The sequence below is a fragment of the Mastigoproctus giganteus genome, chromosome 10 (assembly GCF_048544385.1).
Source record: "Mastigoproctus giganteus isolate SK-2022 chromosome 10, ASM4854438v1, whole genome shotgun sequence".
NCBI lineage: Eukaryota > Metazoa > Arthropoda > Arachnida > Uropygi > Thelyphonidae > Mastigoproctus > Mastigoproctus giganteus.
In genome coordinates this window covers 62389671-62403181 of record NC_143584.1, presented here as the reverse complement: position 1 = coordinate 62403181, position 13511 = coordinate 62389671, and the positions used below count along the sequence as shown (strand labels likewise).

General features: G+C 37.5%; 1 protein-coding gene across 4 annotated transcripts in view; it reads right to left on the bottom strand.

Annotated features, from left to right (window-relative positions):
* LOC150079052 (uncharacterized) overlaps positions 1 to 13511 on the bottom strand; it is a 577353-nt gene that overhangs the window by 81751 nt on the left and 482091 nt on the right. For all 4 annotated transcript variants that reach the window (XM_090382803.1, XM_090382804.1, XM_090382802.1 and 1 more), the window contains one exon: positions 4901 to 5045. In XM_090382803.1, coding sequence (XP_090238929.1) covers positions 4901 to 5045 — 145 coding nt within the window. The remainder of the gene's footprint in view (positions 1 to 4900; positions 5046 to 13511) is intronic.

The window sequence follows — 13511 nt, the reverse complement described above, 5'->3', positions numbered from 1 at the left end:
CCAGGTGGGAAGGAGCAGCAGTGCGTAGCACACGCTTCTTGATTAGACCGGGGTTCAAGCCCGTCACCACCAAATACGGAGGATGCAGAAAGGTCAGGGAATGACCACCGCATATTCCCAGAGAAATATGGCCTTAGTTGCTAATGCTCCTAAAAAAAAAAAAAAAAAAAACAACTAAATAGCAATTAAAATAGAAGTTTACTATGTAAACTTACATACCAGGTTTATAATTGCTGTTTACATAGTAACATAAAGGCACGTTGTTAACAAACAATAAATTTGAGTTTCTGGGAAAGTCTTTTTTAGAAGGCTAATAGACAGACTTCTTTATCAGTTAGCCCTACAAGCTCTAGCTGATATTGTAGAGCTAATTGAGACTTGCTGTTGCCCAAAAATTAAAGTTTGGTTAGGTAGCTTGATGAGCAAGCAAGGGTGAATGTCTCATTATGAGTAACTTTAATTTACCCCTTATTGACTGAATTTGTGGTCAAGCATTACACCTAGAAGTCAGTTTTTTTTTAACTATGTGATGGTCCTTCCCCCAAGAGATGACTATTACTTTATTTCATCATGTCAAAAAGTACAAGAGGCTCAAACATTTATTACTTGGTCTCACTAAGGATCCAAGTATTATCAAAGATTTCAGAGTGCAGATACCATTAGCAGGTAGTGACTACAATGTTATAAAATAGGTAATGTCCAAATAAATTTTGGTGATCAAAAGCAAAGCAGAGTGGTTTCAATTTTAAGAAGTGGACTGTAGAGTGAGCTAAGGGTCTGTGCTTGGACTCTATCAATTGGGGTGGTAATTTCAGGTTGCTAGATACACACACTCCCTGAGAAATCTTTAAACTATCTTGGAAACTACAAACATATTTGTTCCAGTGGTAAAGTATTACAAAAGCAGAATGCAAAAATGGATGACAAGAGAGTTGACAGATCTTAACAACAAAAAAAGAAAGAATGGGATATTTATTATCAGGTTACACTGTCACATGTGAAAACTATAAGTAGATAAATAAAATACTATGGAATACTAAATCTACTACTAAATAAAATACTAAATACCCAATACTCTACTACAATACTAAATCCCTGACAAAGAACTAAGAATGCCGATAAGCAGTTTTTCTTGTACATTAATGCAAAATCCCTGACAAACTAAGAATGGCGGTAAGCGGTTTTTCTTGTACATTAATGCAAAAAGAAGTTCCCCCCCACCCCAGGTGTAAAATTATGAAATCACAAACAATCCAGCCAGAATTACAGTTAAGTTTAACAGGTTTCATCTATTTTTTTTTTTTTTCAATTGAAAGTACATTTGATTTGGGAGGGGACAGCAAAAGAGAGCCAGATTGTGATAAGGTTAGTGATATAATGAACAGAGTGCCATCTTAATAAATGAATGCCCTCTTATTATGTTGTAATGAACTTTGAGAACTTATCAAAAAAACTATTGAGGCTAAAAGAGTAAGGTTTCTGGAGTAAATGGTGGCATCCAGTTATATTTAAAGAAAGCAGCAAGGGAGTGCATGACTGGAATTGCTACCCTAAGCTAAAGGGTGATTCCTTGGACCAGAAAAGTGTAAATATCCCTCCCAATTATAAGCGAGTAGTTAAGATGGAAATAATAACTACAGACCAACAAGTCTGACTTCTGTAATGGGCAAGACAATTAATTTGGTGATTAAAGATGAAATACAGAAAGGGATTAAAGCAAGATTTTGTGAAGAGAAAGTCTTACCTGTCACACCAGATTAATTACTATGATGCATTTGGATACTAGAAACAATTTTGATATGGCATATCTAGATTTTAGTAAAGCTCCCCAGTTCCATTCAGTTCCCCATGAGAGACTACTACTGCACAAACTGGCTTGTACTGGATTACTGAGATGAAGTGGTTAGCAAAAAGGAGACAAAAAGGAGCAATTAATGGGCATTCTTCAGAGAATACTAATTGAGTGCATGCAGAGGGGTCCCCACCAAGAGTTCAGTGTTGGGGGCTCCCTGTTTCTGATTTTCCTCAATGATATTGATGAGGGTACATAGGGAAAGCATAATTAGTATTATGCATTAGTCAGGCCTCGCCTGAAAAAGAACAAAGAAGTGCAACTAGGTTGGTTGAGAGTGCTTAGAGTTGTCTTTATGAAGAACATCTTAGAATATTTTCCTCATAAGGAAAACTCTGCTGTTGATAGCAGAACCTGGAGACTAGATATCTCAAGGAGTGACCTGATAGAGGTGTTAAGGTCCTTAAAGGAATCAAGAGAATGAATGAAAGAGGTATTTTCATGTTGGCAGATGAAAGAAAAAAAAGAGGACATGAATATAAAAGTTTGGGAATCACTAGAAAATTAAATCTCATGAAGTTCAACACCTTTGAACAGCTGTTGATTACTGGAATAAGATGCCTCCCAAGGTAGTTGAAGTAGAATCTGAGAAGATTCAAGATGGAATTAGATTGTTATTTTTTAGAAGTAGAAAAATTATAACTGAATAAGGGATTTATTTATTTATGTTTTTTTTGCTAATGCAGAATAAGCTTGCTTCCATGCATCATCCTGACTAATACTAATTAATTAATCACAAAATGTGGCTTGTGATAAAAAGAATGTAAGTTTTGTAATATCAGCAGGAGGTTTTTTTGTAACTTTTTAAAGTAGCCTATATATAATTTAATCAAGGTGTATTTTACACCTCCACGTTGGCATATATAGATTCATTTTGTATGAAGCCATCTTATTATGTAGTAAAACTACTTATCATATGCATGTATACAATTCGTAACTAATGAAGAAATGAGGTTTACAAAAAAGGAAGAAAGGCTTGCAAATGCTGATGACTTGTATAAAAACAATATACCATATAGGGTAGCCCAGTTTATGAATATTTATAATGCCATATAAACAGGAACTTACTAACTCATATGCTGATTTGATCTAAAATGACCAAGTTAATTATTTATTTTTTTATTCTTATAGAAATGCTCAGGAAATCATCCTGTCTATATGTGTCAGAATCATTTCTCTAAATATGTTGATGTATACTTCTTTGTTTTTAATGGAAGAGATACTCAAGGAATCATCCTATCTATAGTGTTGGAATCATTTCTCTTATAGCAGATAAGAGAAATGATTTTTCTTACAAGACATGAGGTTTTATATGATAAAACTATCTTATTTCCTTTTGTCTACTTTTTGAATAACTATTCCTTTATTTTTAAAAACAGGTTTTTTATTGCATTCTTGTTGAGGACCAAATCCTGTCTAACATAATAATGTTAGACAGGATTAATGTCTATGTTAATTTCTGTGTTCAATTCCTGTATAATATAAAATCCTTCGGAATGATTCCTGAATTTTATCTGAGATTCCACAATTGCATCTTTAAATGAATAATATCTTGCACTATAACTATCTTTAAATAAAAAGAGTGGAACAATGCTCTCCTTACCTTTACAGTTAAGTAACTGTGCCACACATCTGGTAAATACAGGTAGGCCCAGCTTTACGACGCTTCACATTAATGCCCTTTTAAAATAATAACAAAAACAAATATAAAATGAAAATTTGAAAGTGCAAGCGTAAATGCAGCACAGGAGGTGAGTAGCTAGATGGCACTAGTGTTGGCATCAGTTGCTTTCTCCTCATCTGCCAGTGTGCATATGTTATAAGGTATGTTCAAGACAGACGGCACCTGGGATTTCTCCCATCTCCGCATGTATTCGCTGTATCGAGGACAGTACACTGTCAAGCCAGAGACTTGAAAGTGTGTGGGCCATGTCTGTGCAGTGTGATGTGTTGTGCCCATTATTTGTCCAGCTTATTGGCCACCAGGCCCCTAGTGGGGCTCGATTTTACCCATACCTCGTCACGTGGAGGCTAGCTGGGTGTGTCCAGTATCACAACATGTTGCTCTGGCAGGTCCTGCCACCTAGTTTCCTGGGATTTCAGAGGCTAGGACCAAAAAAAAAAAAAAAATCATGCGTTTGACATTAATGCTTAATGGAATTGCTGTTTGGAAATCGCTGGTTGGGGTTGAACGCTAGAGAGGTGTTAAAAGGCCTAATAGGTCAGGCAAAATTTTGATGTTATTAAATTTAGATGTGAGGCTATACGCTAGATGAAATATAATAGTGTTAGTTGCCCCCTATTGGAACCCACCATTGCCACGAGGAGGCAGGTCAGGCACCCAGTAAATATAAAAAAAAGAGGGTGTACATTAGAATTTGGTCAAAAGAGATTTACATGAAAGCAGTAGAATTTAGACATTGATTAGAATTTGGCGGCATTGTTAAGGGGTGTATCAGTCAGTTTAGTGAGAGAGGGAGAGATTGAAGCCTGGCGGGGAAACAGATAGAAGAATAGGGACGATAGAGTAGGCATCCTCCAAAGAGGTCAGTTGAGACAAGCCCACCAGGCGAAGTATGGGGGAAGACAGGTCTCTGTCTCCCCCCATACTCTCTGTTGTCGGGAGTGTTATACCCATGATTTTTTCACCCCCTTAGGGGTGATATCGTGCCTGTTGACAATCCATGCTCTGCAGGAATGAAGTACTAAGTTAAATTTTTATTTGATTACTTATATTTTATCTATAAATATTATTTATATCTCATAATTATAAAATAACCACAAATATTTAATATAAAAGACACTTATATTAACCCTTATGGTTCAATTTTCGTAGTGAAGGAACCTATCTCATTTAAATACATTATAATTCTTCCTCGATTTATGCTGTTTCGGCTAACGACCCTGAGGAGCTGAAACATAACCCAAGTGTAAATCGGGGCCTACCTGTACACCAAAATGATCAAGATTTTAAGAAAAAATGAAAAGGTTTTTAATACAGAATTCTATTATAAACAATAAAAGCATATAAAATAATGCAAGTCTCACCTTCATGATAAAATGTGAAACACATATTCATAAGTGACTTTGCTGGTGAGAAGTCATCAGCTTCTGAACATTCAAATAATACAATAGCAAAATACTGAACCAGGCTATAAAATGTTGATTCCTTTACTTGTTTAGTATGAATTCTCTGCAAAATAACATTAAAACATTTTAATTGGTGAGCAATATATAATATCTTTTCTATTAATATTTTTTCATTCTGTATGTACAATCTGTTACTTTATTATAATGAACATGTCATATGGTCCTTGAGGTTATCGCAGACATTCTCTCAGATATGTCAAACAAGCTGTACTTGCAAGGTGGGAGTCTAAAACACTGAGGGAACTGATATTCGATTGACACTCAAGTCAGTTGAACCCAATTTTGGCAAAGTCTGAACAGTCTGTGACAGCCAAATCCTCTGCTTGCACCTTCACGATGGTGTGACTGTTAGTAATCCTAGATATAACCCCTATGCACAAGCACACTGTGGGTGACCATCCAGGTGTGAACCAACCAAGAGGTGTGGTGCCCAACACCACATGAAGGAATGCCACCCCTCTGCGTTACTAGGCAATACTAGGTGATAGACGACTCTCATCAACTGGTGAAATACCACCAGTTTGCTTAACGGAGGCTTGAAGTGGTGGAACCCATGTTTAGTCCCCAGAGCTAAGTTCCGGTCAACCGTTCCCCACCTCTTCCATCATGCAGTATGATTGATGTCTTTTGAAGTTATGATGAACACCATGGCGACATCCAAACTTCCTTATATTTCGAGGATACAGCTCTAAAACGGTGTTCGCAGGCTGGCTGCTAGTTACTACACTGGACTGAACCTATTGGTAACTCTCTAGAAGGCTATCGTATCAGCTAGTGTATAATCTTGCTACCTCTATTCTGCTAGACAGTGACTGGAGGGAGTCCTAGTGCATGTCCCCCTCCCACTTTTTATTACTATTGAATACACCATGAATTGTTGTCAAACTAATAGAGCAAACTTATCTGCAAAAAGATCTAAACCTCCCAAACACTTCCTAGCTCATTTCGCAAATATACGTGGTCTCAGTTCTAATCTCAACAATGTCAATTTCCATTTGCAGTCTGCCAAACCCCATGTACTTTTTCCTGACAATCTCAGTTATCGGTTGATTCAACCACTGCTCATCTCAGTTGCCCAAATTATTCACTGTATGATTCCTTTCGCCTCAAAGGTGGTACTTGTGCACATGTCCATTCCGATATTCCGTCAGAGCTTTGGTAATTTGGAATCTCCTTTTCGATCTTCTCTGGCTTAAAATCTCTCTACCTCATTCTGTCAAATTCATCTGCTGTCTTTACCATTCTCATAACTCCACTAATCACTTGGAGCTCTTTGACTTCTTTGCAACTTGACTTTCTCCAGTCCAACTTTCCTAACAGTGAGGTAATTTTCTTTGGTGATTTTAATGTTCACAACTCCAGCTGCCTTCCCTTTTCTAGTCACACCGACCCAGCTGGACGAGATGCTGAGGCTTTTGCAATTACTAATTACCTTACACAGATTGTTCATTTACCTACAAGAATACCGGACAATTCTAACCATACAGCCAACATGCTTGATCTTTTTCTCACAAACAACCTTTAGGCACCTCAGATCACAACTTGATGATTGTCTCTTCTCCAATGGAGCCTTTATCTCATGTCTATTCCCAACCTCGTATTGTTTCGCATTACAAGAATGCAAAATGGGATGACCTGCGAGATCTCTTTTCTTCTTTTCCTTGGTCGGATTACTATTTCAAAAGTTCTGATGTCAATGTTTGCTCAGACTGTGTCAGTGAAATTATTCTTGTAGGAATGGAATCCTTTATTCCACACTCCACTTTAAAATCTCATCCTTTATCTAAATCTTGGTTTTCCAATAAATGTGCTAAGGCTGTCCAAGAGAAGAATGTTGCATATTGTAATTGGCTTGTTTCCAATTCTTCAGTTTCATTTTCTGCCTACACCAAAGCTTGCAACAATTGTAAAGCATTTATTAATCAGTCCAAACTAGATTTTGAACAGGCTAAGAGTAAAAAAACTTGCTTCTTGCCCTAATGGTAGCCGAGCATTCTGGTCTCTTGCCAAAGCTATTGGCCGCAACTTTTGCCCATCTCTGCTCCCACCTCTGTCAAATCCAGATGGTTCTGTTTTCATTTCAGCCAAGGATAAAGCTGACCTGCTAGCATCCCATTTTTCTTCCAACTCATGTATTAATGATCTTGATAAAACACCTCCCACCATTCCCAACATGCTCCATTCAATGCCTGCTGTGGCCTTCTGTCAAAAGGATGTCAGAATGATTTTGAGAAACTTGGTGTGCTCAGAATGTTCCAAGTCCTGATGGTATTTCTCCACTTGTTCTCAAAACCTGTGCTCCTGAACTTACTCCTATTCTTTGCCACCCTTTTTCACTTTCTTATTACAAAGGTGTTTCCTTCTGCTTGGAAATTTTCTCATATCTAGCCAGTTCCTAAAAAGGGTGACAAATCCCTCCCATTCAATTATCGTTCCATTGCAATTACTTCTACTCTTTCAAAAGTAATGGAGAAATCAATTAACCATCAACTCTTAAACTACCTAGAAACCTTACATCTGATCAATGATCGCCAATATGGATTTTGTCAGTCTCGATCCTCTTGTGATATTCTGGCTTATGTTACCCATTTATGGACAAATTCAATGGAAAAGTTTGGTGAAAAACAGGCAGTTGCTCTTGACATTTCAAAGGCTTTCGATCGTGTTTGGCATAAAGGTCTTCTAAACAAGCTTCCATCTTATGGTTTGCCAACTGTTTTTTGTAATTGGTTATCCAGTTTTCTAATGATCACTCATTGAGGGTGATGGTAGATGACTCTCTGTCTTCAACTTCTCCACTAATGCATTTATCCTAAGTCTAGTCGTCACTCAGTACAGTATTAGACATCGTGCATAATGGTCAGTTTACTTGAACATTGTATCATAATTAATGCAACTAACGCAGTTACATTTTCGAAGAGTTAATAATGGCGGAAAAAGAATGAAAAAGCAACGTCTGGACACAGTACAAAGACTAGAAAACTGAATTTGAAAATTAAATTAGACATTTTGAAGCGAATCGATTCTGGTCAACGACAAGAAGATGTGTGCCATAATTTAGGACTGGCAAGTTTAACTGTAAGAACAATTATAAAAAATAAAAAATTAATTTTAGCAGTGGGAAAGACAGCTGTTCCACTGCAAGCAACTAGGGCTAGGCTGGCTATTAGGATTAAAATAGTGACTTTAACTAATTTTATTGAAGATAATATCCAATGCAGAATTCAGTTAAGTTAAATATTATAAAAAAAAAGAGAGAGAGAGAGAGAGAGAGAGATTAGCCTATATGATGATCTGAAGAAAACTCTCCTAGAAAAAAAAAAAAAAAATGTGGAACCATTTAAAACCAGTAAGGATAAATTTAAAACCCAGAGAAAAGCAGCAAGGAGCCAAAACTTTCAAAAAAGAACTTGTTAAAATTATTGAAGAGGGGTATTATGTGTTATACTTCTCAACAAGTTTTTAACATAGATGAAGCAGGACTTTTTTGGAAACGAATGCCTAAAAGAAGTTTCATATTGAAAGAAGAAAAAAACATGCCAGGTTTCAAAGTAGCAAAGGATCAGTTGACTTTATTGTTGGGTGGTAACGCTGTGGGGGATTTAAAATTAAAATCCTTTTAGTTCACCAGGAAGAGGCCCAAAGTACAACCCAAAATCGACACATTTTTCATGATTAAATTCATCAATTAAATTCATGATTTCAATTGGAATTTTAAGTTTAATTTAATGTCGGTCAAAATATTTAATATTTTGATCAACATTTGTGCATCTTTTCACTACCATTTATTATTGATTAGGAAATATCCTATGGCACCGACTGCAACTCGCAAATACATGTTACCTTATGGGAATGCGGTGCTCGCTTAGCACAGATTCACTTAGCGCTTTGTTTTTCTGGAACAAATTATCAGCGTTGAGCAGGGGTCACCTGTACTACATATGGGTAGCAGTAACCAAAGAGTACCATATCAACTGGGGGTGCTACAATCAGGCTAGTGGAGAATGAAAAGGATCTGAGGGTAATAGTGCAATCAGATATGATTGCACTATTACCCCCATATTGTATGATTTCCATACAATATTTTCTGAACAGTGCAAAAAGGCTACAAGAGTAGCTCATGGTGTTTTGTCAATGATATACAGGAATTTTCTTAGCAGAGATAAGGAGGTTATTGTCCTCTTGCATAAGGCAATGGTCAGGCCACACCTTGAATACTTGGTTTTCTCTTTCGCTCTCAGCATTACTTTTCTTCCAAACAGCTGCCCACTCTGTATAAATCGCAAATCCGCCCTGCCATGGAATATTGTTCCCACATCTGGGGTGGTGCCCCCAAAACCTCTCTCTCTCTCAGGCTTCTTGATTCCATTCAGAAGAGGGCAGTTAGGTTAATTAATGATTCATCTCTAACAGAGTCTCTCCACTCGCTTTCTCATAGATGTACTGTTTCTGCTGCATGCCTCTTCTACAGATACTCCCATGGGCACTATTCTTCTGAATTGGCTTCTATAATTCCCGCTCTCTCTTTCAAAACAGTCCGAACACGTGCCACCACCAGCCAACATCCATTTACTGTCCAACTTCAAACCCACAGAACCAACTTTTCATCTTCCTCATTTATTCATTCAACTGCCGTTTTCTGGAACAACCTTGCTTGATACGTATTTCTTGAAAATTACAATCTACAGAAGTTCAAGTCCAATGTCAACAAATATCTTCTTTCGTCTTCTCAACCTCTAACCCAAGCATGGTACTAAGTACTATAGGTTCCAATACCTCATGTTTGGGGTTCATATAAAAAAAAAAACAAAAAAAACACAGGTCTTGAGGCCTCATTTTAGGAAAAATGTAGAGCTGCTGGAATGCGTACAGAGAATGGCAATGAGACTGGTGAGTGGAACAGAAGGTTGGTGTTACCAAGAAAGGCTCAAGTTCTACAAATTGCAGCTTCTGGAGACTATTTGCCTATAAGGTGATCTAATTGAAGTGTATAAGACCTTGAATGGATTCAGCAAGTTCAATGCTAATGGGAATCTTCCTGTTGCTCAGATTACTCACAATGACTGAAGGGGCATAAATTCAAATTGAGGAAAGACAATTGTAGAATAGATGTGCGGAAATTTGCCTTTGGCCAGCGGGCGGTTGATCATTGGAACAAACTTCCATCTGTCGTAGTGGAGGTCATCAACTTTTTTTTATTATTATTACTAGCTATATGTGATACAAGGAAGCCAGAGGGTTGAGAGAGAGAGAGAGAGAGAGAGAGAGAGAGAGTCAAAAGGGTAGCACCAAGAAAGAGAAGAATGATGATACGCAGCTCAGGAACCTGGGTGTGCCAAGCCCATACTCACCAGATGTGAGCCGCTGGGGTTAACTTAAATAAGTTCAAGGCAGAACTAGACAAACATTTGGAATGAATGGATGGGTGAAATGGGAAGGGTGTGATTTTTTTTTTTTTTTTTTTTGCTAATGCTATATAAGCGTGCTTTCGTGCATCATATGCCCTACTAATGCTAATATGTTAGGTATTCTATCAGTATATGTTTAACTGTTTGGATAATATTGCATGCTTGGCATGTTTGGGGTTCTTCCACACGTAGTAGATAACCATGTGTGAAATGCATATTTCCTATCCACAATCTGGTCAGAACAACTTTTCTCTCCTTGATTTCTTTATGCTCGTTTTCCTATGTTCAACTTTTGGTTTTATTTCATACAATTTGTTCGACATTTGCTAGAGTTCTTGCCATTGGGTTAGACAGCAGTTTTGAACGATTGGCTTGTAGTCCTTATGTGGAACAGCAAAAGACTGTTTCTGAAGGTTAGTGGTTGACATTGCAATTGTCAGCTTCTTCATTTCCTTTTGTCCTAGTATCCAGCAGAAAAAGTATCTCCTGTTTTTCCTTTGTGAAGCCTGTTAGTATCTGTTTAATTTGCCAGAGTACTGGATGGGTTATATTGTTTGTGTTTTGTTGGCTTGAATTACACTTAATGAATCAGAGTTCTGTTACTGTTCTCAAGTGGTATGTGGTTCTGAAATGCTCCAGGGCTATCTGAACTGCTGCTAATTCTACAGTATAGACACTACATTCTTCTTGGAGTTGGCGTGACAGTGTAATGTCTGGGAAAACTGCTGATGCTCCTACATGGTTCTCTGATTTTTATCCATCTGTATATATTGATACATGATTGGGATATTGCATTCTATGTACTGCATGCAGTTGTTGAGAATTGATATCTGATGAAGTATTTTTATTCCAGTTTGTGTGAAGAGTTCATAAGCTGTGGGATGATTTATCCATGGCGGTATAATATATCTTTTAGATTTGCAACATTATCTATTTTGAGATCATGTGTTATCAGTAGCTCTTGTAGTCTAAAGGCTGGTTTGCACTTTTTGTGGTTCCTATATATGTTTTCCCATTTTGGTGAGAATAAAGATATCCAAGTCAGATGTTCTCTTATGGATCTTATCCTGTTGCATACAATAGTTCCAACTGTTGTCTCCTCAGGAACAGTGGTGGTTAATTAGCCTCTGTACAGAGACTGTATGTAGAGGATGTGTAAAGTGTGTTAGTTGTCTGACGGCACCAGGGGTTCCCCCCATCTCCGTGTTGTGTACTCTGTATGACACAGAACTCTGTGGAGCCCAGAGATTTAAAAAAAGTGTGTGAGGAGTGGTTTGTCGTGTAGTGTTATGGTCTGTTGTTTCTCTGACCATTTAGCCGTTGGGCCCCTAATGGGAGCCACCGTTGCCCACACTTTGCCACAAGGAGGCAGGTCAGGCACCTGACCTGCCTCCTCTGCCCATGCCTGTATGTAGGGGGTGTGCAGAAAGCTCCTGTTGCTATTCATAGAGCCCTATGGTGAATCGGGTCTACCCATTTGAGGGCACTCTTTTTTGCCAATGCATAAACCGGTGCTCCATAATCTATTTTTGACCTTACTGGTGCTTTGTAAAGGTTGATCAGAGTATAATGGTCCACTCCCGAAGATGCTGTTGTTAAGATTTGAAGAATACTGAATTGTTTCATAAATTTTATTGGTAATTGTTTTATACATTCTACAAAGGTCAATTTGCTGTTGTTGTTTGGTTTTTAGGAGCATTAGCAACTAAGGTCATATTGCTCCGGGATATGCGGTGGTCATTCCCTGACCTTTCCGCATCCTCCGTATTTGGTGGTGATGGGCTCGAACCCCGGTCTAATCTAGAAGCGTGTGCTACGCACTGCTGCTTCTTCCCACCTGGCTACGGAAGCACCGTCAATTTGTTGTCTAGAATGAGTCCCAAAAATTTTACACTTTGCTTAACTGGTATTATGTGACCTTGTAGTGTTAGTTCAGGCTTAGGGTGCTAGTTTCGTTTTCTATAAATGTATGCAGACTGTTTCTTGCTGTGATATTCTAAACCATTTTTCTGGGCCCAATGACTGATATTGTTAATTGCGCATTGTAGTTGCCTTTCTATTGTTCCATATTCTGTGCTTGATACAAAATATTGAAGTCATCTACATATACAGCATATGACACCATGGATGGCAATTGTTTTGTGATGCTATTTATTTTTATGGCGAATAGTATGGCACTCAGGACAGAGCCTTGTGAAATTCTTTCTTCTTGTTTATATGATTTTGACATGGTGTTCTGTACTCTAACTTGAAATGTTCTATTTTTCATGAAATTTTGGATGAATAGTGGTAAATGTCCTCTAACTCCCATATTGTGGATGTCTTCAATATCTATTTTGTCGATAGTTGCTTGGATTCTTCCGATTTTTATTGGGTTTTGGAAAGCTTATACTATTGCATGATGCCACGCTTCAGGATATTGATTTTCTAGGAAACTGTGGTTGTACAGTTGAAAGGAGGTTTTCTACCTCTTTTTGCTTTAGATGTTTAAGCATATAATAGTGTATATTTTCTGGTCCAACTGCACTTAGATTTGTTTGCAGTACTGCTTAATGTAATTCATGTAATGTAATTGGTTAGTTATAGGGTTCAATTCTTTTGGTGTAAAAATTCTGTTTTTTTCGGTTTTTTTTGTTATAAGTCAAAAATTCTGTAGGTTAAGATTGTTTTGACGATACTTTGGCAAAAGTTTCTTTTAATATATTAGCTATCTCTGATGATTCGGTAATGCTTTCTCCATTCCAGTGTAATATAAGGGATGGTTGGTTTTAATATTTCCCATACATTTTTCCTGTTTTATTTCATATTATCTGTTTGTTTGTTGTTCTATTTATTAAGGAAGTAAACTGGATCCAGGAATTTTATTGGCTTGTTTCCGGGTATACCTAGCTAGTTCTCATGCTTGTTTATATTTTAGGAGATTATCCATTGTAGGATGTCTCTGGAACTTATTCCAAGCTTTGTTTTGTTGTCTTCTTGTTTTTATGCAGTCTTCGTTCCACCAGGATTTTGGGTGCAATGGAAAACGAGTTGAAGTTGTGGGTACTGTTTGTTCAGCTGCTTGTATTAAGGTATCTGTGACATGCTTCAGAGCTTCAATG